A 27299-nucleotide genomic window follows, 5' to 3' on the forward strand; every position below is an offset into this window, starting at 1 on the left:
CGTTTAAATAATGAATACTGTTAATAATTACACACATGGGGTTGACACAGTGGCAGAGCGTTAGCGCTGCTGTTATGCAGGGAGTCACGTCGCTGATATTCCCTGCCTGGAGTTTACATGTTTTCCTGCTGGGTTTCCTCAGTGTGCTCCAGTCTCCTTCCAAAGATATGCAGATTTGGGGATTTGGTGCCGCTAAAATGACGCTAGTATATGTGTGTGCTTGTATTCACCTTGCGATGAGCTGAGGCCTCGTTTAGGGATTGTTTCTCACTCATGCCTAATGTTTGCTGGAATGGACACATCCCTGGATCAATAAACATCCTTTTCAGAGATATTGCAGTAAGGTGTCATCGGAGTTAAATGGGTGTTGTAGGCAATTCACAACACAGAGAAGCCGAACATGTTCTCACCGTGATAATATCTCGCACTGCCATCTGGCGAATTCCTCCAGATTTACATAAAGTACATGTTCAAGTATAAACACTACCAACGCTTGCGTAGCAGGAGCGTCCGCTGCAGCATGCGTTGCGTTGCGTGAAGTATAAACCCGGCCTTAGTTATCCTTCAGTACATTTTGTATATTACATCAGCCTTTCTTCTGGTACATTCTTTGTTTACTTGACCATCTCAGTATTTTTCCTAAACCAAATCATTATATTTCAGTGAAAATTTGTGTTGTTCACTTGACCTTTATTTGGTTTCCCACATTTATTTACCCTTTATGCTATTTCTTTAAGATGAATGCTATATTATCCTAAAATTATTCTTCCACACAAAACATGAGTCAGGGAAAGATGCACTTTCTAAAATGCAGAAACTACTTAATTCAAAGTATTATTTGATGATTCATATGTCCTCTAATGTCCCTGATAAAATCATAAAATGGACATACTCACTTGTAATAAAGAAAAGACAAAGAAGCTTCTTAAGGACAATCATAAACATGTGGTCCAAATATTTTAATATCGCATAAGTTAAATGTTTAAGTCACAATTTTAACCACAATTTTCTTCCATGTAAATTTGGATGCTCTATTTTTCTAGTGCATTTAATGCTGTTTATATTTGTAGGGATATATATTTAAAAAAGGTCACAAAAGAAAAAATTGGACAGAGCGGTGGTTTGTGTTGAAGCCCAGCCATATTTCATATTATGTGAGTGAAGACTTAACAGAGAAGAAAGGGGATATCCTATTGAATGGAAACTGTTGTGTGGAGGTAAGAACTTGTGTTTAATTAATTTTATTTAATTGCAGAAAATGTAATTACTTTTTATATAGTAAGAAGATGAAAAAATACATTTGAAAAGAGGGGAACAATCTCTCGAATCATAAATGTTGTTATATTTCTCATACAAACATTGATTAAAAATAAGTGTCACGTAAAATAAATGTTCTGCCTCCTTTTAATTACTGGAATTTTAATCAGATCTATGTCAAATAAAGCCAATGTCACATTATGCAGCTAATAGTCATGGGGCATGTCAGACTTGCCAATTGAACATGCTCATCTCGTTGCCGCAACGTGTCAATTTAAACGACTGAAAATTGTTGGCCATGGCACATTTAGTGACTCTGTGCCAACCTTCCAGCATGTGCTTGTCCTTTTTTGTGTCAGTCAATATTGTGCCGCTTGACGGAACTGGTGTTGTATGATGGATTAATCGGTACAATTAGTTCAGCCATAATCTCTGCTCTTTTTTTCTTTTTTTCCATTCTGTTCAACAACAACAACATTTATTTATATAGCACATTTTCATACAAATAATGCAGCTCAAAGTGCTTTACATGATGAAGAAAGAGAAAAAAGACAAAATAAATAAGAATTAAAGTAAGGGAACACTAATTAACATAGAATAAAAGTAAGGTCTGATGGCCAGGGAGGACAGAAAAAACAAAAAAAACTCCAGATGGCGCAGGGGTTCCAGGCCACGACACCGCCCAGACCCCTCTAGGCATTCAACAAACAAGTCTCTCTTTGGTTTGCAAGGTCCAAAACTCCCATGTTCCTTTTTCCTTGTTGCTGTATTTTATGAGTTGTACTTCCAGTTTAGTCATTCATTGCTTGCTAGCTCTCATGTGCACAGAACGCACTGTGCATTACCCGACTACATTCATAGGCACACACCTCTAACTGACTTGCTAAGATTAGGTAAATGAAGGTTACAATTGAAATTCACTGAAAAGGTAGCATTATGTGACATGGCTTAGTAAATTAAGTCATTTACAATGTTATAAGTTTAAACTTCAGAAGCCAGTTTAGTCATCTAAGAATTGGATATATGACTGTACTTCTTTCTTTTAGTGTTGTTTCTTAGTGGTGGGTTGACATAACAGAAATTCTAAAATGCATTGAACAGCTTCACAATAATGCATTACCATAGTCAATTCTGAAATTAGTAATACATTAGGTTTTTAAGATTATACAATAACAGTAATGGCGCACTGCACGATAACGTGCAGTGAATACACTTGACTTGAGCATTCATAGTATTCATCCTCTTTCTCTGTACGTTTAGCATTCGTTTGCTCAGAGGTTGATGTGCTTGCTGCTTCCTGAGCAGCTCTTCTTTACTCCTCCCTAGCGGCCCGCTGCTTCTCTTCTTTCGTCGGCATCTTTTCGCGTTAAAACTGATTGTTAGTTTTTGTGTTGCAATTATTTAGTACGTTTTCTTTAATTTTTCACTTAATATGGCACTTAAGTTTTCAATCTGCCTCAAGAATAATTAGCGAAGGTGGTAGGGAATGAGAACAGCTGCGTGCTGCCGAGAGTTGATTCTACAATAAAATAAAAAGAGTAATAAAATCATCACCCCGAAAGCGGATAGTAGACGTCACATAGTATATGTGTACCAGATTTCAAGTCAATAGGTGAAACGGTTTGCAAGCTACAGGTGATTTAAAATCCTGGACAGACAAACAGCCACGGTAGAGTATTATAGAAGAAGATTATTGTCTTAATTTAATGTATGTGCTGGAGAAAGCATTTTGAAAATGTGATGACTAAAGTTTAAGTTAGTGTCAAAAATAATGCCTGAATTTGGTGTGGATTTAGTTTACTTAAAATACAAGGACTTTGAAGTTATCCATATTGACTTTAATAAGAAAATAGTTAATCTTATATTTTGTAATGTAAAGGACAATGTGGGCATTGTCCATTTTACTAGGCTTTTTAGTCACACAGAATGCCTTTTAAGCAGATTTAACAGGGTTACAGAAATTCATGTGCACCTTCCCCCAACCTGCATTCCAGAATAAACAGCTAAAACTGCAGGTCATACTAACACTTCAGAATGTAGCCCTGGACACCCAAGTTCAAACAAAATAATAAGTGGCAACATCAATGGGCAAAATAATGTGTCTATGAGCAGGCACTGGTTCTGTAACTGGAAGTGATCTTAATCTAGTCATCGGAGGTTATGCCTTCCTTATAAACTAGCTCCATTAATCTCTGCTGTCTCTTTGAAAGTTGAAGATCTCTCTTAAATTGAAAAGCTAGCATGCCACCCTCTGCCTCGGGTGCTGAAATCTGATAATCTCTTTTCTTTGTGGACCTGAAAGCTGAGAGCCACTTTGTCAAGCCATGCTCTATGTCAATGACTGAGCCTAGTTTGAGAAGACCAAGATGCAGCCATTACTTCAAGAAGGGAACTTTTGCATCTAAGCTGTTGTGCTAGAAAGAGTAATGTTTTTCTCTATAGAGTTGAAGGGGACATGGCAAAAAGCCTAACTGAGAACAGCATAGCATACGACAAACAAAGAACTACTTCACAAAAAGAAAGCGTGCACTCCAATTCAAGGAGAATTCTCCAATTGAACCTGGAGCAATAACAATAGCAACAACTCCACATAATGTACGACATCATCCTTAAAGACTTTGTATATGTTTTCTAAAATGAGTATGCTTCAGTTACCTTGATATAATTAACTAAGATAAGGTTCCCTTCCTTCAAAATGAAGTCTGTGTATGTTGCATTATTAAACTAGAAGCCCACTTGAAACATTTTATAATGTAAATGATAACAAGTTTCAGCATCCAGATCCAAGCAGAATGTTTTGTGTTTGTAGAGTGAGTACAACTGCAATAGGATTCGGGCACAAAAGAGGGTGCTGTCAAACAGACTGAAGTCTACCATTCAACAGTTTCGATGCATAACTAATTCCTCTTGTGCCTGTAGAGGATCTCTTGTATTGACATTGTTAAATTTATTTCTTGTGTAAAACATTTTGTTGTGTTTGCACTGATTTACAGATGTTAAACAATAAAGGAAATCCACAAACAGTTGTAACATTTAGTACCCACTTCTTTTTGGCTAACAGTTTTGCAGAGCTTCATAACATTTTTCTGGACTGTTTTTAGTAGAAAAGAAAACCTTTAAGAAATAAAGCTAACGGAGAGTAATCTACAAAAGATTGTCTCAAAAGCTATGCAATTGTTGTGCAGTCCTTATGACTATATGGGTGTATTGTAAGCAAAAGTCACTGACAAGGGATCACATTTCTTAACAAAAATGTGTTTCCATTATAAATGCTGGAAAAGAGTCACTTAAAAAAAACCTGAGCATTTTCCACAAGAGGTATTAACAAAACTGAACATCGAAACATGCAAACAAATTGCAGAAAGTTCTGCTTATGCTGTTGACTTTTCCTTTACCGCCAACACTGACTTTTTCATGAGTACTACAGTAGAACTATATAATTATATACAACAATCTAATTCTTCTCTACATCCATTGAAAACAGAAACTGCAAAATGAATGTTATTTTAATTAAAGAGTTAAGTTTTCATCAAGTGTTCTTAACTGCATAGGTTGTGCCACTAGGGGCATACCAGCACCCCAAACCCCAGACGTACAGTGCATCCGGAAAGTATTCACCGTGCATCACTTTTTCCACATTTTGTTATGTTACAGCCTTATTTCAAAATGGATTAAATTCATTTTTTTCCTCAGAATTCTACACACGACACCACATAATGACAATGTGAAAAAAGTTTACTTGAGGTTTTTGCAAATTTATTAAAAATAAAAAAATTGAGAAAGCACATGTACATAAGTATTCACAGCCTTTGCCATGAAGTTCAAAATTGAGCTCAGGTGCATCCTGTTTCCCGTGATCATCCTTGAGATGTTTCTGCAGCTTAATTGGAGTCCACCTTTGGTAAATTCAGTTGATTGGACATGATTTGGAAAGGCACACACCTGTCTATATAAGGTCCAACAGTTGACAGTTCATGTCAGAGCACAAACCAAGCATGAAGTTAAAAGGAATTGTCTATAGACCTCCGAGACAGGATTGTCTCGAGGCACAAATCTGGAGAAGGTTACAGAAAAAATTGTGCTGCTTTGAAGGTCCCAATGAGCACAGTGGCCTCCATCATCCATAAGTGGAAGAAATTCGAAACCACCAGGACTCTTCCTAGAGCTGGCCGGCCATCTAAACTAAGCGATCGGGGGAGAAGGGCCTTAGTCAGGGAGGTGACCAAGAACTCGATGGTCACACTGTCAGAGCTCCAGAGGTCCTCTGTGGAGAGAGGAGAACCTTCCAGAAGAACAACCATCTCTGCAGCAATCCACCAATCAGGCCTGTATGGTAGAGTAGCCAGACGGAAGCCACTCCTTAGTAAAAGGCACATGGCAGCCCGCCTGGAGTTTTCCAAAAGGCACCTGAAGAAAATTCTCTGGTCTGATGAGACAAAGATTGAACTCTTTGGTGTGAAAGCCAGGCGTCACGTTTGGAGGAAACCAGGCACCACTCATCACCAGGCCAATACCATCCCTACAGTGAAGCATGGTGGTGGCAGCATCATGCTGTGGGGATGTTTTTCAGTGGAAGGGACTGGGAGACTAGTCAGGATAAAGGGAAAGATGACTGCAGCAATGTACAGAGACATCCTGGATGAAAACCTGCTCCAGAGTGCTCTTGACCTCAGACTGGGGCGACGGTTCATCTTTCAGCAGGACGACCACCCTAAGCACACAGCCAAGATATCAAAGGAGTGGCTTCAGGACAACTCTGTGAATGTCCTTGAGTGGCCCAGCCAGAGCCCAGACTTGAATCCGATTGAACATCCCTGGAGAGATCTTAAAATGGCTGTGCACCGACGCTTCCCATCCAACCTGATGGAGCTTGAGAGGTGTTGCAAAGAGGAATGGGCGAAACTGGCCAAGGATAGGTGTGCCAAGCTTGTGGCATCGTATTCAAAAAGACTTGAGGCTGTAATTGCTGCCAAAGGTGCATCAACAAAATATTGAGCAAAGGCTGTGAATACTTATGTACATGTGATTTCTCATTTTTTTTATTTTTAATAAATTTGCAAAAATCTCAAGTAAACTTTTTTCACGTTGTCATTATGGGGTGTTGTGTGTAGAATTCTGAGGAAACAAATGAATTTAATCCATTTTGGAATAAGGCTGTAAAAAACAAAATGTAGAAAAAGTGATGCGCTGTAAATACTTTCCGGATGCACTGTAACTACCAAAGACACAGTCCTGGCTTCAAACCCTGGTCTTTTATAACCAAAGTGTATCTTGTGCAGGTTTCTTCCTTATACTGCCATAAAGGGTTCCAATACCCAACCACATAACACGTTACTTTCTTTAGTCCTTTATTCTCTGTTATCTCCTCCACTCCACTGAGGAGAGTGTTTTCCGTTTTCTCTTCTGATGTTGAGTGTCTGAACTGAGTAGAGGACTCTTTTTAACTTCAGACCCCAGACGCCAGTAATTCTGGTGCTTAATCTAATGCCTCCAGAAAGCACTTTGGGTCAGGTAGGATCATAATGGTTCTTGTATCGGTTCCATGTGAGAACTTCCCCTCTGGATCCTCCCACAGAACCAAACAGGGCAGGCCCATATTACCGCAGTTGTTCATAATGGGGCTTGCCAGGTTGGATGCTGCCACCCTGTGTATGGGGGATGCTCTGTATAGCAAGCAGTCACCCATTGTGCTGTCCTTCCTAGTTCCCAAGTCTATCCCGGGTGTTGCTCAGTGTTTATTAGGACACCAGCCCCGATGTAATGTCCTTCCACATACGTGTCCTGGCATGGAAAGGCGATATTGGCCCTCCCTCCCTGACTTTCTGTTATCATGGTAAGTGGTTTCCATACTGGCTAGAATGCCAGTTTCTACTTCAAAATGTCCTTTTCTTTATAGTTGCCTATTCTACACATAAAAATGGAGAAATTGTTGAGATGACCATTCCAGGACTTTAGTAGGATTAGCTGATCTCTCTAGACATAAAGTGGCAAAACATCCAGCATCAGTACCGGGGCGTAATGTCATCCAGTATCCACAAGATGTCAGGAATGTCTGATGAACAAAGGCAAGTGGCCAACATAAGATAGTAAACTATTTCTTTTTTTTCTTTTTCACAATACAGTTACAGTTGAACTATTGATATTCTTTTCAAGAAATAATAGATACATGAATAGATACAGGATGAAAAAAACATTACCTCTTTTGTGAAAATGTTTTTGAGGCCTAAAATGCCAGTCTGGCTGATACTTACTAAATCCCTGAAATTGTCAGGAATTTTGTCTTGATCATTATTTAGACTGTGTAAACAAACAACGGACCATCATACCGTATGTTGTCCGATCTATGTAGGTATATGTTTTGAAAGTGGATGTGGCATAATTTGCATCTGATGCAGGGCTTAAAGAAAAGCACACATTGCAGTTCTGCTTAGGTGATAGCTAGGAGGACTGGGCAGAGTCACTCAACACCAACTTATAACTATAAATGTTGCCAAAAAGCAAAATGCACATCTGCAAAGAATAAAAAAAAAAATTAACACCCATATTTCAACTAGGACATGACAAGTAGGAAGCCAAATGTACAAATTAAAGTTCACCAGTTTGGACAAATCAGTAGTCTAGATGACTGGGGCTACCAGGTTTTAATTCTGGACAGCCAAACTACCAACAAGAAAAAACTGGTGGATTCTCAGGAATCCTTGGTCCAGGAAATATTTTCTTAATCACAAACAATCTGATAAAAACAAAATATCCAGTTCTTCATATATGTTTTCAACTCAACTGTTTTTGCTTTTAAAGACAGCTACTTATAGTGCGCCAGGCTACTGTAACCCCCCCAAAAAAGTTTAGTTTATATGTAGTGTGTTCAGCATAGGAATTGAAAGAGATTTAGCTATGTTAATTATCCATCATCAGTGTTCTCCCCAGAAATTTTTTCCAGCCAGGTGGGATGAAAAAGTAGCCGGGTGGGGCGGGATGGGTAAATTTGGTGGTGGAGAAAATTAAATGTGCACTATTTTTATTAGTTAATTATTATTAATTATTTTCCAATGCTCAATATGACTTTCATTTTTTAAGGTTTGACAGTCGTGCCAGAATATTTTTATTAAATTTAAGAAGTATCCAATTCAGGATCCTGCAACCCTAACAAAAATTTTAAATAACAATTGTTATGACATAAACCAAGAGGCACAAGTTTTGTCGCTGTCGGGAAGAAAATTGAAAGCAATGAAAAAAAGTATGGGAAACCTAATGAAGAAAAAATATTCCTCAAAGCCAACTTGCATATACAGAGGGTGTCTTCAGTTAAATATGTATTCTTCATTTCTTCCCAGAGGTCCAGTTAAACTGTCTGTAGCTTTCCTATAATCAAAGTCCCCAGGATATGGGCCCTCCAAAGAGATCAGCATGAGATTATTTAGCGTGCTTTGATTCATAAGATTTCTCAAACATGTTTTGATTCTTTTAAGGGCAGAAAACCCCCTTTCACATTCAGCTGTGCTCACTGGAATCACTAGCCCAAGATGAGGTGGTTTGGCTAAATTTGGAAACGACTCTTTGAGCTCTGATGTCGTTGCCATTTTTAGTAAAATCTGTTTTGTACTGAAGTCTTTGTATGATTGACTTATGATAATTTTTGATGCAACTGTCCATTCTTGCCTGCTACTTTCAAATTTAAAAATTGGAGGGCTACCATTTTTGGTGTAATGATCGAAAAGAATTTCAGCAGACTCACTTGAATCGTGAGTTTCTGCATTGAAAACGTTTGAAAAGCTGGAAATAATTGGCATGTCAGGGAATCTTGCATCTAGGTGCTTGACAACGGTCTCTAGGTATTTATCATATATTGCAATTTTGAATGACATTACATCACTCTGTGTATAAACAGTGTGAAGATCTGACCATTCTTCTGCCAGACAATGATGAAGGCTTTGAAAATATTTCCCAGGAGTGTCTTTCAACTCCATGATGGACAATTTTGTGGTGAGCAAAATTGGCTCAGTTTCGGTAAGATTGACATCTTGCCTTTGCCAAGCCTTAGAAGTTGGACAACAAAGGTAATACGTCTGGAAGCATCATAAGAGAGAAAACAAAATTGTACATTTTAATACATCTGCTTAATCCTTCAGCTGTGATGTCATTTCGTTCAGTGGCTTCTCTTTCCAGCGCTGCTATGACATTCATCATACACTGTCGTAGTGACTGTACTGCAGAGTCATGAGACAGTGAGAACGCAGAAAAAACATTATTAACTAAAATGTTTATAAGTATCCATCTATCCATCCATTGTCCAACCTGCTATATCCTAACTGCAGGGTTGCGGGGGTCTGCTGGAGCCAATCTCAGCCAACACAGGACACAAGGCAGGAAGCAGACCCCGGGCAGAGAGCCAGCCCACCGCAGATGATTATAAGTATTTAACTCACAAAATACCAATGAGTGTATTTTGTATTAATCATGCTGCAGAGAACTATATGATTTTATACTTCTATATGATTTTATCTGCATTTAGGTAAGAAAGGAATTACTGTATGTTTATGCACAGAATATGAGACTGATTTAATTCTTCTATGTGAAAATGCTAACCTCTTGATATTAACAGAACACCCTGTGATATTATAAATCAATGTGATCTTTCTTTACTCTTGTTTAATATTATAAGAAAACAAGTCACTTATAAATTAATAAATAAGGATTATTAATCTAATCAAACAAATACTATATAACCTAGTGAAGATATTAAAATTATAAGAATGTAATCTCTTTATAACTAATGCAATGAACTTAAAGAAAACTGTTTAAACTGGGTTTGTACTGAGATGGGCACATTCTTTAGATAATGTAGGCATCTGGTACTGCTTTGTTTTTCTGTACTTCTATGTCATAAATTAAGATGTCCCCTAATATTTATGGATGACCTCAAATTGAACTGTTATGTTTTTTTCTGTTCTCTCTTTGGCTAATGAACAAGCTAGGTGATAAAAGGGTGAACAGTTTTTTCTTTCTCCAGTCTGCTCACATTCTCCAACAGGGCAGTCTCACAGTTTTTTTTTACTCACCAAGAATAAAGAATAAATAATAAAGAAATTGCTTTTAATTTTAAATTGGTGTTTATCCCGTCGTTTTCTGACTTCAGCGCTCACAACAGCCATCTAGTGTCACTGGCCATTTTCATCTTAATCTGGGGAATGTTCAGAATATTTTGGATTTCCGTTAAACCAGCCATCCTAACTGAAGAATTTTGGAAGAAATAGAACAGCTGCCTTAAGATGTCATTCAGTTTTGTTAAATAAGGTACACCAGCTGCTGCTTGGGCACTTGCAAGGGCCAATCAGTGGTTTACACAGTGGCAATTGACCAGGAGTCCAGATGTTTTATCTTTTTAAGCAGTTTTACCACACCTTTCTGTTTCCCAATCATAACAGCCACTCCATCTGACCCTAGTCCGACCAGATTAGCAGTTTTCAAGCCTAGAGTGTCCATAGTCTCACTCAGTGTTTTGGTTATAGTCTCCACTTTGCCATCAATCATATTGTGGGTTGATGCAAAACTAATTCTGACCTCTTTAGTGACCTGGCAAACATTTAATGTAAATAATTAATTGTTTTACAACTGAGACGTCTGTGGTTTCATCACACAGAATGCTGAAAAAATTTTGAGCGTGTATATTTTTCAGTATGTTAGACTTTATTTCTGATGCTAAGACATCCAGCAGCTCTTACATTATTCTTTCAGAGGTGTAATGTGCATTTTTACCAACATTGAGATGTTGTAAAAAGGAACAACCCATTTCTTTATAGTGTTCCAACAGCTTTTCAAACAACGTTATGTGGCAACTCATTTTTTGCCAACTAATACATGGATCTTAAAGCTCCCACAAAGCAGCGTCTCATGGCTCTCCTTTTCAGTGCTGTTTTTTATTGTTTTTGTACTTTTTTCTTGCTTGTTTGTGCGCAATTGGTTCTGCGAACATCCGCTACACCTGTCAGAACCTTATAGATATCTGTGTCCAGTGCCAGACGTCTGTTTAGAGTGTTTTTCATCACACTCACAACATCCCAGACAACATAGCGAGACCAGCGGTCTCCAGACTGTGAGACTCGGCCCCCACCTCTCCTCCATTTGCACACTGAACACTGGTACCCCACAAGGCTGTGTGCTGAGCCCCCTCCTGTACTGTCTCTACACCCTCGACTGCAGTCCGGCCCACAACAACAACCTCATCGTCAAGTTTGCTGACGACACCACAGTGGTTGGACTCCTCTCAAAGGGAGATGAGGCAGCTTACAGAGAGGAGGTCCTGAAGTTGGCAGCCTGGTGTTCAAAGAACTATCTGGCTCTGAACACCAGGAAAATCATGGAGATCATTGTCGATTTCAGGAGGCACAGCGCCGACTTAGCCCCCCTTTACATCAATGACGAGTGTGTGGAGAGGGTCCATACCTTTCGGTTTCTCGGCATCTTTATCTCCGCTGACATCTCCTGGACAGACAACATCATAGCAGTCATCAAGAAGGCTCAGCAGCGGTTACATTTCCTGAGGGTCCTCAGAAAGCACAACCTGGACTTCAACCTGCTACTGACCTTCTACCGCTCATCCATCGAGAGCCTGCTGACGTACTGTATCACAGTATGGTATGGCAGCTGCACCATGGCAGACAGGGAGAGTCTTCAGAGAGTAGTAAAGGCAGCACAGAAAATCATTGGCTACCCTCTCACTTCCCTGATGGACATTTACACCTCCCGCTGCCTCAGCAGAGCAAAAAACATCAAGGACAGCTCCCACCCTGGCTCTGATCTGTTTGACCTGTTGCCCTCAGGGAGGCGCTACAGGTGCATTTCCCAAAAGCCATAACCATTCTAAACTCACACATGCACTGACTACACAGTCTAACCCCCCAACCCCTGGACTTTCTTCTATTCATCAACTGTGCAATATCCAATATCTAAATGATATTGATAATAACTGTGCAATATCTGTATTCTGTACAATATCATTACTCTCAGGGTCCAACATCCACAATTCACTGCACATGATCATCATTATTGTGCAATATTTAAATAATGTGCAATAACCCAATAGTGCAATAGTTATTTATTCTTTCCATATGTATGTAGCGTCACAGAACTTTTTTTTGCAACTTTTTGCACCATTTGTTTATTTGTTGTGTTCTACATATATTTCTGCACTGGAGGAGCTGCTTTTAATCTCAATGTACATGTGTATAGTGACAATAAAAGGCATTCTATTCTATTCCAAATGCATCTTTCTGTAAGTTTTTTTAACACAGATACAAATCTTTCAATTTGACCGATTTCCAGTTTGCTGTAGTACACACTTTCCTAAAAGATCAGCAGAAGACTCAATGTGCGTTTTACGTTTTTCATGGTCCAGCAAGCTTTCTTTTCGAATTCTTGTGCATGGCACGTTTTCCCAATGTAATTCCCTCCTTGGGGGGTGTGTGTTTGAACACAATGACAAATATAAATTACACCGGCTGTTACAGACTGGAATCAAATGTATATTTTTATTCTAAAATAGTAAGAATAAGAGCAGGTCACTTCTCAAAATGGACTCGTCCGGGATCGACCCCGTGAAGTTTTGATTGCCAGTCAGCAGTTGATACTATTGCACCACCAAAGAGGTCGTAGCAAATGCGTGTCAATGTCACACCCTAATGCGGGTTGTTTTTTTGCAGTTATATTTTTGAATAAAAGCGCATTTGTTATATTTGTACCTTTTGTGAAAGTGTTTCTTTGATATTTGGAATTCAGGCTTCACACATTATACACTTCATGTCTACATTTTGTCAATTATTACTAAAACATGAAAAATGTTTTTGTTTTAACGATGTGTTTACATAGATCGTTGTAGATGCGGAACACACATGAAATGCAAGTGTTCCAAATAACAATATAGTATTTATAAAAGGTGTCATTTTGCTTGACTTCTTACTCTATACAACTCTAAGCAACTGACACGCAGGTAAACAGACTTGAGCTGAGAAAACTGTGCCGAGTGGGGGGGATGTGATAGCAGGCTAGTTGCTTATCCACACATTTACAGGACAAAGGACGCTGACGGAGAGGTGAGAAGCGATTTAAGATGGGACGGATCTACGAGTTTTTTCGTAGGCTCTGGTAATTCTAGTGTTAATTAAATAATTTGGTATTTGGCTTTTACTTTACCTTTTATTTGTTGTTTCTAGCTATTAGACATGTATCAAGGTAACTGAACCACATTTTTTTAAGAAACAAAAAAATAAAATGTATTGATTTTTATATATATATATATATATATATATATATATATATATATATATATATATATATATATATATATAATTTTTTTTTTTATTTTATTTATACTGTCCAGCCTTAGGAAGTGAACATTAACCTTTTTGAGGGCTATACTCCATCACAAACAAATTGTAATTAATTAATCTGATTTAAAAAATTATATATAAGGTGCTCAACATTAACCAATATGTAATCTAGGCCTAGGTATCCATATTACTAACCGAGAATGGTAAACTGGATGGCATGGACGCAGGTACACGGTGATGGGACCATGAGACGTACAGTGATCCCTCGCTATATCGCGCTTCGCCTTTCGCGGCTTCACTCCATTGCGGATTTTATATGTAAGCATATTTAAATATATATCGCAGATTTTTTGCTGGTTTGCGGATTTCTGCGGACAGTGGGTCTTTTAATTTCTGGTACATGCTTCCTCAGTTGGTTTGCCCAGTTGATTTCATACAAGGGACGCTATTGACAGATGGCTGAGAAGCTAGATTGCTGACTTTTCTCTCTCTCTTACGCTGACTATCTGTGATCCTGACGTATATGGATTGAGCAGGGGGGCTGTTCGCACACCTAGACGATACGGACGCTCGTCTAAAAATGCTGAAAGATTATCTTCACATTGCTATCTTTTGTGCAGCTGCTTCCTGAAACGACATGCTGCACGGTGCTTCGCATACTTAAAAGCTCGAAGGGCACGTATTGATTTTTGACTGAAAAACAAACTCTGTCTCTCTCTCTGTCTCTCTCTCTTCTCTCTCTTTCTCCCTGCTCCTGACGGAGGGGGTGTGAGCTGCCGCCTTCAACAGCTTTGTGCCGCGGTGCTTCGCATACTTAAAAGCCAAACAGCCCTATTGATTTGTTTGCTAGAGATTGTTTTCTCTATCTATGTGACATTCTGTGCTCCTGACACGCACTCCTTTGAAGAGGAAGATATGTTTGCATTCTTTTAATTGTGAGACAGAACTGTCATCTCTGTCTTGTCATGGAGCACAGTTTAAACTTTTGAAAAAGAGACAAATGCTTGTTTGCAGTGTTTGAGTAACGTTCCTGTCTCTCTACAACCTCCTGTGTTTCTGCGCAAATCAGTGACCCAAGCATGACAATATAAAAATAACCATATAAACATATGGTTTCTACTTCGCGGATTTTCTTATTTCGCGGGTGGCTCTGGAACGCAACCCCCGCGATGGAGGAGGGATTACTGTACTGCGCAGGCGCGTACAGCGCACGTCTCATAAACCGCAAGCGAAGTCGTATCCACTGCGCACGGAGGAGTCACGACCCAAAAACGAAAGAGCTCAACTGACGTGAATGAGAAATGAAGCAACAACGCGCCCATAGCTAACGACTACCGACACAGCCACACAAACAAGAGGATTCTGCGCTGCGGCCCAGATTCAAACGGAAGAGGCTATGGAGGCCCCACAGGTCCACAAAGATGGTACGGAGTGAAGGCGCAGGCGTCACTGCCATATTGTGAGTGGCACTACTGTGGAGTGAAGTTAGGAATAATGTGCTGCTTGGGATTGTACAAACCGCTGAACGCTTTACACCAAATTCAAACACAATACAGCTCAACGATGCAAAGACGAGCCCACCTGGATAAGATCAATGAACGCGGGCGCCTACAACGCGCGTCTGAAACTGTGGAAGCAAAGCAGGCACGTGTTCAAAACGAACGACCTCGACTGACAGATATACAAACACGAGCCCGCCTGGATAAAATTTAATGAACGCAGGCGCCTACAACGCATGTCTGAAATGCCACGGGCAAAGCGGGCACGGCTCCAAAATGAACGAGCTCGACTAATGTATTTCAGGATACCCAACGCTGGGGGTAGGCGAGCTAAGCGAGCAGGGGGCGAAGCCCCCTTGTTCTTGAGAATGTGGAAAAGCTTCTTGCTATGAATTAACCTTGAGAGTCAAACTGATGATATTTTTGACAGAGAAATTAATTGGTGGTGTCTAAATTAGGTAGGCCTGGGAACAAAATTTGTGAATGTAATATTAACACTAGAATTACCAGAACCTATGAAAAAAGTTGTAAATCCGGCCCACCTTAAATCCCTTTGCACCTCTCCGTCAGCCTCTTTTGTCTTCTAAATGTGTCGATAAGCCCAAGCAGCCTGCTATACCATCCCCCCACCGCCTCAGAACGGGCAAGAAGTTCTCCCAGTTCCTGCCTTGATTGATTATCTGGGAGTGAGCTACCCAGAATTGTAAGGAGAAATAATTTGATGTATGTGTCTACAACAATCTATGTAAACACATCGTTAAAACAGAAATGTTTTTCATGTTTTAGTAATAAATAACAAAATGTAGACATGAAGTGTATAATGTGTGAAGGCTGATGGCCAAATATCAAATAAGCAGTTTCACAAAAGGTGCAAGTACAATACAACAGCTTCCGTGGTGCTGTGGTTAGAACTGCCGATTTATAATCCAAAGGTCGTGAGTTCGAAACCATCTCCCTTGCAAATTTACCATATCGAGTAGTGAGCTGCCCTTATTATTAATATTATACAATAAAATCATACATTTAATTTGCGTCTTTAACAGCCGATGTAAATTTATAGTACTTGTACAAAATCAAGATACAACACCCACCCCTCGGCCCAGATCTGACGCGGTTACTTTTTATCTGAAACTGGGAATAACTGTAGATGTGAGTGGTATTTTGAGACAATGGAACTGGAAATTCTGTGATCTGGAGGGATAAAAGCTGACACACACATGCTGGTGAATCTGCCTTCTTCCTATCTCACCGTCACTTTAATTATTTTTTTATTCAGTTTTATTGAGTGTTCCTGCTCACGCTGAATTAGTATGCACCGTATGGTCCATGATGTCAAAGCTGCACTGACAAAAAAAACAAACATAGGTATACATGATATTTGGAATAATTCATTTTATGACCTGTATAGTACATTTCGGAAAACATTGTGGCACTGATGTAACATTATTCATATTCATTCGCATGCCTTCTTGTGCATGCAATCAGTGACCACATTTTTTTTTTTTTTTTTTTTTTTTTTTTCCCGATCTTGCCAGTGTCCACTTTTGGGTGCATGGTGGTGTTTCTTTTGTACTCCAGGACATGCAGAGGAAAGAATAGTACAGAGAGGTCAGTTCCGCGCTATATGCAATCATCAAATTCAAATGTTAACAGTTCCCACACACCCAAGAACCGTCCTTTCTACATTTACAACGTGTACCTGTTGCAATGCACACACTTCTCTTTGTGCTGTGGTTACTGTTACACTGAAGGGGCTGGGGAAGCGGCGGTTTTGGAACAGAAGCTTGTTGATGTTGCATCCTCCTATGCTTTATCTATCGCCTCTTCTTGTAAGAAGCGATGATGAAGCTCCTCTGCAAGATGAGCAAAGAACACTCTTCTTTTCTCAGTGGCCCCCATACATGCCTTGCACAGTACATGTGCAGTGACCACTGTCAAGTCAAGCGTGTTACAGCACAAGCATCCGGCCACCTGCCTGCTTCTGCTTGCACTGAATAAGCTCATGCCTTCTGGTGCACGATGTCAATGCTGCACCAGGCAAAAAAGACAAATATATGGAACATTTTTGAAGAAATCATTTTATGACCTGAATAGTACCAATCAGAAAATATCGTCACAAGAAGTTGCCATCTTTGTTCACAAATGCCTAGGAAGAGTCTCTGTATGTGAAAGTGTCAAGTAATTAACAGTGCTTAAAATTTATAAATTTGATTAATCTTATGATATTTTTTTATTATTGTTTAAAAATGCGTTGTCTTTAAAAATTCTTTCAGTCTCTTCCAGATAAAGACGGGAAAAAATGCCTTTTTCTCATCAAGTGTTCAAGCAAAAGTTTTGAAATAAGTGCCTCTGACAAAAAGAAGAAACAAGAATGGATACAAGGTGACTGTTTTCCATATCGGGAATAGTATTGTAGTTAATGCAAAAGCTTCTGATTAGTATTAATATTTATCTTTGGAAATGTATACCCTTTATGATCAATGTGTATTTTCTGAAATTTTGTACAGTAATAAATTATGTTTAAAAAATGGGGAATAAAGCACCTTACAGATTTATATGATTAAAGGTCGATCATCCCTAAACTTAACTGAAAGTTATTTTACAGCTGTATGTATAATAGCTAGATAGAGAGAACTTTATTTACTCCTGGGTGAAATTTAGCAATACCAGGAGCTAAAGTAAATGGCCATAATTCTTAATTTTGATAATGATTTTGGTGGGCGCTCCAAGTCCTTTAAGAACGGTTTTATTTAGTAATCTTTCTTTCACCCTTATTCCTTCTCACTTACTGAAAACTATCTCCCAGTATGATGCTGGTTATTTTCTCATTCACTTGCCATTTTCTACAACTGCTTGCTTGGCTCTGTTCCCCTCATTAGATAACTTACACAGAGCTCCACATTTTACTTCTTTACTTTCAAACCAAGCCTGCGGCCTACACTGTATTTAAATGCTTTCTTCCTTATGCACAAACACCTAGGCCGTTGTTCTTTACTAGCGCTAATGCTTCAAAATGTACAGCTTTATCTGATTATTCATTTTACAACTTAAATTCCTCCCATTGGTAAAGCGGGTTACTTTTAACTATTAGTCACTATGATACTCGTTATTACTTATTGCCTTGCCTCATACCGCAGCTCATTTCTGTGGTCTCAGCCTGCACTGCTCCCTGCACACAAGTTTAAAAATAAATATTTTTTCAAACATGTAGGTATTTTTGCTCCTGTTCAGGCATAAAAATGTCAAACAAAGACCTTCTTTAGCGAAAAAATGTAGTCCATTGCAGGATGTAGTTTGAGACTGAGATTTTACGTTCAGTTGCTTCCTTGAAGTACAATTATATAGTTAACACCCCACAAAAAACGCATATTAAATGTATAGAATATGCTTGAATTTGTAACCTTCGGAAATTTCTATGTTACCAATAGATTTGCATCTTTTGAACAACTCATCATTAGGTATGATCATTCTTCAACTCAGCTCTTTTGCTATATTGAGAACTGGGCCAGGTTTCCTGACCTTCCCTCAATGGCTAGTATGGAAATTACACTTTCTAGTTGTGATCAGAATATAGGTTGTATCTTCCACAGCTATATCATTCTCCTTGCAAAGAGTGCACTACTAGGTAATAGTAGACAAAGTAGAAAATAGGAACTTTAGAATGGCGGTCAGAGCATGATAAAATACACTCTTTTATCCATCTGTAAAAAACATAGTTCAGCTCACCTCACAAATATTTCTTGACTTACATTGAGAATAGTCTTATCTTTTAACAATCTCAAATTATGCAATGTCGTCAGTCATCGGCATCACTTGGTTACTTGTTTTGGGAAATGTCCACCTATTAGACTTTAATAAGTAAGCAGATATTTTAAGGGTAATGCTTAAGGAGACATTACTGTTTGACACACAATCTATTATGATAATTTACCCTACATTACTGCCACCTTATAATAATAATAATAATTCATTACATTTATATAGCGCTTTTCTCAGTACTTAAAGCGCTATCCTTGTATTATCTTATTCAACATGAAGAATCCTAACTCAACTACCATAACACAATGAGCGGGGGTCTTTTTTTAGTTTAAATTTTTTTTTTTTTTTTATGTTGTTTGACAAGATTTGCTAAAGCATTTTTCGGAGCAAATATGCTGTATTTGCTGTTAGCTTTGTTCACTGAAAATTTTCCTAAAAATTAGCCATGCAGCAGGTTTAGGTGAACATTATTTTCCCATTGCCCCATGATGCTTTGCAAGGCCAGTATGACATCAAAGAGCTGTATGAGACATATGCAGAACTTTCACGCATGCATACTGTAAAATCAATGCCATTCTGCTTCAGAAATGCCACAACCCACTCAGTACTCCCAATAAAGTGAATGTTTCTCAATACTCCATCCTTCCTTTCCACACAACATGTATTTTAAGAAAAGAAAAAACAAAAAAAAAAATTTATTTTCATTTGTTGTGTACATTAGCGGATGCAGGTCAGTATGGATGTATGTAAATAATTATGGAGGAGACATCAAATATGCTATACAGTCATATTTAAGTAAACCTTATTGTTTTTCAATATATTATCGTAAAATGAGACTAGTCAAAATCACTTGCCATGACATTCACCGCTTTGATTTCTGTGGCTGGTAGAACAGCTCCACATGACTAATTTGCATATGTAATTTAGCTATGTGCTGTAGCCCCCATACAAAACAATCCTTAAAGGTTTCCCCTCCCCTCATCAGAAAATGCAGGATAAGCTGTGAAATTAAAAAAAAAAAACAATTATTACTATTTACAAGGCATTTCTTTCTTCTTGACAGAAGAAGAAAGTGTGAGCCATCTGTACACATACATGTGATCTGCTGCACCGGTCACAAAGTTGCACAGGAGAGTACAGAAGGGTTTCCAAGGAGTAGAAACTTTATTGCTGTTCAGGCCGATACAAACACAAGTCTCTTTCAGAAGCGATCCGGCCACACAAGGAACCGCTCTCAAACTTGACTCCCCAGCCCTGTCTCCTGGTCAAAAGAACACAAAGTCTTCCTCATTAAGGAGGTACTTAAGCAGCGACCAGAGAGGACAGAGTCTTGGGGAAGAGAGATACGAGAGTGAGACCTCAAGATGGCCATTCAGGAATGACTTTATATATTCCGACGCTGACTTTATATACTCATGCTTTGACGTTGTATATAATCAGGAATGACTTTATATATTCAAGTTTTGAATTTATATTTCAGATACTTACTTTATATATTCAGGAATGATGTTATATATTCGGGAATGATTTTATTTATTCCTACGCTGACTTTATATATTCAGGAATGACTTTATATATTCTGATGCTGACTTTATATATTCAAGTTTTGACTTTATATATTCCGACGCTGACTTCATATTTTCCGAAAATCATTGTAATTGCCTGTTTGGCACCCCATAATATATATAAGAGAGAGAGAGAGAGAGAGATATGTAGGGGTGACCGCCCTGGTGGCTATGGGGACCATGGGAAAGGATCATGGAAGCTCAACCCTATAGGGGCCCGTGGTCACCGCCAGGGGGCACCCAGATGCCTGAAGAGCCCTGGCCCTCAGCACTTCTGTCACACCCGGAAGTGCTGGGGGGGACGAAGACCAGGGACACCAGGAGTGCTTCTGGGTGCACAGCCGGCACTTCTGCCACTCCAGGGAGTGCCAGCAGAAGCTCATTGGGAGGCACCTGGAGCACATCCTGGTGAGGATAAAGGGAGCCACCTCCGTCCATTCGATGGCTGGAGTCGGGTGGAAGAGGACGGAGCTCGGAGAAGAGGAGTGGAGGCGGTCAAGACGAGTAAAGGCATTGGAAAGAAAAGCCTGGACTGAAGAGTGATTGGTGCTGGGGCACTGGGTTTTGTGTGCAGTATTTTGTAAATAATTATGAATAAACGTGTGTGTGTTGTTTTGAACCTTCGGTATCTGCCTGTCTGTGTCCGGGTCAGTCTCCACAATGCATATATATATATATATATATTATATATATATATATATAATATATATATATATTATATATTATATATATATATATATATATATAAAATATATAATATATTTTATATATTTAATATATTTAATATATAATACAGTAATCCCTCCTCCATCGTGGGGGTTGCGTTCCAGAGCCACCCGCGAAATAAGAAAATCCGCGAAGTAGAAACCATATGTTTATATGGTTATTTTTATATTGTCATGCTTGGGTCACAGATTTGCGCAGAAACACAGGAGGTTGTAGAGAGACAGGAACGTTATTCAAACACTGCAAACAAACATTTGGCTCTTTTTCAAAAGTTTAAACTGTGCTCCATGACAAGACAGAGATGACAGTTCTGTCTCACAATTAAAATAATGCAAACATATCTTCTTCTTCAATGGAGTGTGCGTCAGGAGCAGAGCATGTCAGAAACAGAGAGGAAAGCAAACAAATCAATAGGGCTGTTTGGCTTTTAAGTATGCGAAGCACCGCCGGTACAAAGCTGTTGAAGGCGACAGCTCACACCCCCTTCCGTTAGGAGAGAGAGAGAGAGAGAGAGAGAGAGAGACAAAGAAAAACAAAGTCAAAAATCAATACGTGCCCTTTGAGCTTTTAAGTATGTGAAGCACCGTGCAGCATGTCGCTTCACGAAGCAGCTGCACACAGAAGGTAGCAACGTGAAGATAATCTTTCAGCATTTTTAGACGAGCGTCCGTATCGTCTAGGTGTGCGAACAGCCCCCCTGCTCACACCCCCTACGTCAGGATCAGAGAAAGTCAGCGCAAGAGAGAGAAAGAAAAGTAAGTTGGGTAGCTTCTCAGCCATCTGCCAATAGCGTCCCTTGTATGAAATCAACTGGGCAAACCAACTGAGGAAGCATGTACCAGAAATTAAAAGACCCATTGTCCTCAGAAATCCGCGAACCAGCAAAAAATCCGCGATATATATTTAAATATGCTTACATATAAAATCCGCGATGGAGTGAAGCCGCGAAAGGCGAAGCGCGATATAGCGAGGGATCACTGTATATATATATATATATAGTGCTAGCCAACAAAAGCAACATTTATTAATATACCACATATAAAAACAATATAGCTTAAAAGTGCTTTACAAGATGACAAAGAGAATGTTACAAGAAAAGAAAAACAGTTAAGATTAGGTAATACTATTAAAGGATTAAGTAACAGCAAAAAATGGCTGGGAGGAAAGAAAAAAACAAAAAATCTACCTAACATAAATGTTCCTAAATCAAATCACTTAGTTTTCATGCTTTACATTATAGGAATTTGATGAAGATGGTCTCCTGGACAGCTGAGACACCTGCCTTTAGTCCTTCTTCTCAGGGGGCTACATGGTGCCTAGATCAGGTGTAAGAACTGGAAATAAAACAGTAGAGAATAGTGTGGATTAGTACAGATTGCAGACCCCTGAAATATATAATTCTGTGCTCATACAGTCTATTAGGAATTCAACTAAAATATATCCACGAAAAAGCCATTTTAAAATAATGGGGTTTTACCTATTTATTCCACAGTAATAGTCTGGTGAATTTCTATATGTAAAGTACTCCAGGTTTTAGGAGCATAACAGCAAAAGGCTGCCTTGCCGCTTCATTAAAGCTTAGCTCTTGGAAGTATAAGCAGACTTCCATTTGAAGATCTAAGGTTACAACTTGGAGTGTAGGGGGTCAGGGATTCCAAAATATAGGATGGAGCAAGATTGTTTAATGCTTTATAAACCTTATAAATTTTAAAGTATATTCTGAATGACATGGGCATCCAACGTGACAACACTAAAACTAGTGAGATGTGCTCAGATTTTATTTTTCTAGTTAATATTCTGGCTGCTGTATTCTTCACTAATTGCAAGCGATTGATGTCTTTCTTAGGTAATCCTGTTAGGAGTGCTTTACAGTAAAGTAGTCGACTAAAACCAAAAGCGTAAATTAATTTTTCAGAGTCTTGTAAAGTTATGAGAGGTCTAACTTTTACTATATTCCTTTAGTGAGAAAATGCGGTCTTATTAATCTTGTTAATATGCAATTTAAAGTTTAGGTCAAAGTAAATGTTTATCCCTGAATTCTTTGTCTCCTGTTTGCCAATCACTAAGATTTCCGCTTTTTCCTTATTTTGTTTGAGAAAGTTACTACTCATCCATTTTGAAATACTTCTACAACATTGGATCAGTGAGCCAATGGCATCAGTGTCATCAGGCGCTATAGGTAAATAAAGTTGTGTGTCATTTGCACAGCTGTGGTAGCTTATCCTGTGCTTTGAGATAATCTCACCTAATGGAACCATGTAGATTGAAAAGAGCAGTGGACCAAGAATAGGTCCTTGTGGTACACCATATACAATATCACAAGTCTCCTAAGTGCAATTACCTCAACTAACAAAGAATTTTCTATCTTTTAAGTATGACTGAAACCAATTTAAGATGCTGCCAGAGTGGCCCACCCACTCGCTAAAGTAATTTATAAGAATACTGTGATATATGGTGTCATATACTGCTCCCAAATCTAAGAGAACAAGAACAAATATACAGACTCTGTCCGCATTAACTCACAAATCATTTATTACTTTAATCTGTTCAGTTTTTTATATTATGGTTTGATCTAAAACCTGACTTAAACTTGTCAAGAATAGAATGCTTATTCAAGTAATCATTAAGCTGCTTAATAATTGACTTTTCTAGAATTTTACTTAAGAAAGGCAGGTTAAAAATTGGTCTAAATTGATCAACGATAGAGGAGTCGAGTTTATTTTTCTTGAGCAGGGGTTTGACAACTGCAGTCTTTAGACAGTGAAGGAAGTCTCTCGTATCTAATGAGTTCACTATGTTAAGTCTGCTATTAGTAAGGACATTGGAGACTTATTTAAAAAAGCCTTTTGGTACTAGGCCAAGGATGCAGGTGGAGGGTTTCAGCTGAGAAATTATTGTACATATTTCGGGTCAGTCTATTCCAGTGAAAGAATTTAACTCTCTTAAGACTAGAATTACCAAAGCTTATGAAAAAACCTGTAAATCTGTCCCACTTTTAATTTCGTTCGCACCTCTCCATTCAGTGTCTTGTGTTGTAAATGTGTCTAAGTCCTAGCAGCCTGCTATCCCATCCTCCCACTGCCACAGAAACGGCAAAAACCTCTCCCAGCTCAAGCCTTGTTTATCAGGGAGTGAGGTACCTAGAGCTGTATAGGCTGAAAAATATATTGTTACTAGCAAAATACCCGCGCTTCGCAGCGGAGAAGTAGTATGTTAAAGAGGTTATGTAAACATATATATACATATACATATATACATATATATACATATCTACATATACACATATCTTTGGTTTCCTCTCACAGTCCAAAGACATGCAGGTTAGGTGCATTGGCAATTCTAAATTGTCTCTGGTGTGTGGGTGTGTGCGCCCTGCGGTGGGCTGGCACCTTGCCTGGGGTTTGTTTCCTGCCTTGTGCCCTGTGTTGGCAGGGATTGGCTCCTGTATTTAGGATATAGCGGGTTGGATAATGGATGGATGGACATTTGTATGCATAGCCCCATTTGCCCGTTTTCGTTTTTTTTCATTCTTCAGTAATATTTAAGCAAACCCGGAGCTTGTCAGTTCAAATCCTGGTACTGACACCACTGTGTGACCCTGAGGAAGTCACTTCACCTGCCTGTGCTGCAAAAAACCAAAGTAATGTAACAAATTGTACCTCAGATGTTGCAAGTTGCTGGAGTAAAGGCATAAGTCAAATAGATAAATATGTATTATACACATAGGAACTATTCATTTATTTTCAGTTAAGTCATCTGCAGCAAACCTTTATAAATGAGAGTTTCTCCTTTTTAGATAGTGCAAACTGTTTCTTCTTCATTGAGGTTTTCTCTTGGAGAGCTTTTTTCATTTCATTGAAAATTAAAGCAGCAGCTGCCAGAATATGTAGCTTTCTTATTAATTTTTCAACATTGTGTAAAATAACTTTATAAAGTAACATAAAAGGTTTAAATACTCGTTATCCTTTTACACTAAAATATTACTAAAAAGTAAAATGCATATGTTGTTTTTCTTTAAGGAGATTAAATATTACTGAAGAAAAAAAAAAAACTTAAACAGCCAAATGGGGCTATGCATACGAACTTAAAAGGTTTAAATAAAACAGAAATATATACCTTTTATTTTTACTTCCTTAACTTGTGGAGGGTGTATCTTGTAGCAAAGCCCTAAGTTTTTTCATGAAAGCCCGTTTCAGTCAATAAGTCTTAACCCTTTGCGGTCGTTAGGCCAGAAAACTGGCCTTAGTAAAAAGTGCGCTATAGGTCGTCAGGCCACCGCTGGTGGCCCTGCAAGTTTCTGACCGATTTGCACAGTCGCCTGGTCGAGAAAAGTGGCCTGTGTTATTCCTATGTGCTTGAAAAAAATAACTGCTGTAATTATTGGCGTTTTTTCAATAATTAATTACGACTAATGTAGCGTGACGTTGAAAATTAAATACGACTGCAAAGGGTTAAAAAGAGGTGTAAAGATATTGACAATAAGCTATGCAAACCCACCAAGACATGAAATCGTTTAAATCAAGGCGCGAGTCGAAAAACACCATCCGATACTATTAGTTAACAATTGACACATTTCTATATGTATTGTAAGCATACAAAACAACTGATAATATGTTGCGCTTATTTATGTGGTGTACCGACATTTTTGCGCGTTTAACGGCTGAAATCTAACGTGGTTTGTGCCCTTCAGAATGAAAACAGTTAGCATTTACCTTTTTAATAAAAAGCGAGCTTTTAAGCCTGAGAAATCACTCCGTAAATGCACACGTTTAATTCTTGATCACTTCAAACAACTGAACTATCCAGAACATTTCAGGCATACATCCAGCATTCAAACTATGTATAAAAAGCACAACTGTTAAAGGAATTCAGCATTTCTTAATTGAAAATGTTCCTTTAATCCTCAACATGTCTCAATGAGTTGTTCTGGTGGTTTTACTTGACATTTTGATATTCTGGTTAATTGTGTTTGCAGTTGAGATGTTCTTTCCTGATTTATACTTGTTTTCTCGTTAATATTTGTTTCGCTGGTGTTAGTGTTCTGATTAGAGGTTATTGGTCCTTTGATGTCTTGACGGTTTCTTCTTAGAACAGCTTCTATTACGCAATTCCGTCACATACTGCACAAACTTGTGCCGCTCAAACGTCACATTGCGCTTTGGGTTGCAATACGTTTCGAATTTTTCAACTATTTTGTTCAATTTCATATTGTCTCCATCTTCTTCAAACTGAAAATTGTTATACACCTCTAGCGCCTCTTCACCAATTACATGTAGAAACATAGACGCTTTAATTTTTTCACTTTTCCTATCTGCTTCAATCGCAGCAAGATACAAATCGAATCTCTGTTTAAATCTTTTCCAATTTTCAGCTACATTTCCCTTTAACTGGAAATTTGGTGGGGGCTGTAATCCTAACATTTTTTTTTCTCTTTTGCTAGAAGTCTTAGCGCTTTCTGATCACGTTTTCGGGTTACTAACAGACACGCGACTCGTTCAAAAGCTGAACCTCTTCTTCACATTCCTCTTCCAATCCGCCACTTTTGACACCATGTAGTGATCTTGTTAGGTTCGTAGTTTAATTAATACACAGGATTGAAAGATATAATAACTTTTTAATAGACAGACTTTAGAGACATTTACTGTACAAGTTACTAATCGTTCTTTAGTTCACGCCCATTCTCCTACTTGCATCGGCATTCACAGGCATTACTAATCATTCTGTAAGTATCCCTTAATAGACCTTACTAATCAACTATCATTACAAAATCCAACGTGGTTTGTGCCCTTCAGAATGAAAACAGTTAGCATTTACCTTTTTAATAAAAGGCGAGCTTTTAAGCCTGAGAAATCACCCCGTAAATGCACACGTTTAATTGCACATGTGTTAATATGCATGCTTACACAGTATTAAAAGACACTCAAAAATTAACGTCATTTACCTTTGTTCTCGCGTTTGATAAAAGGCGAGCTTTTAAGCCTGAGAAATCACCCCGTAAATGCACACGTATAATTGCACGTTTTAATATGTATGCTTACACAGTATTAAAAGACACTCAAAAATTAACGTCATTTACCTTCGTTCCCGCGTTTGACTCGTGCTGTAAATCTCTTCCTTGTTTTTAGTTCAAGTGATTACGTAGGAGGTGTGATGACGCGATACGTGAC

General features: G+C 38.5%; 1 protein-coding gene across 1 annotated transcript in view; it reads left to right on the forward strand.

The window, feature by feature from the left end:
• swap70b (switching B cell complex subunit SWAP70b) overlaps positions 1–27299 on the forward strand; it is a 265399-nt gene that overhangs the window by 123621 nt on the left and 114479 nt on the right. Inside the window, 2 exon segments of the mRNA XM_051922050.1 lie at positions 1071–1217; positions 17356–17464. Coding sequence (XP_051778010.1) covers positions 1071–1217; positions 17356–17464 — 256 coding nt within the window.

This window comes from Erpetoichthys calabaricus, chromosome 2 (genome assembly GCF_900747795.2).
Source record: "Erpetoichthys calabaricus chromosome 2, fErpCal1.3, whole genome shotgun sequence".
Taxonomy (NCBI): Eukaryota; Metazoa; Chordata; class Cladistia; order Polypteriformes; family Polypteridae; genus Erpetoichthys; species Erpetoichthys calabaricus.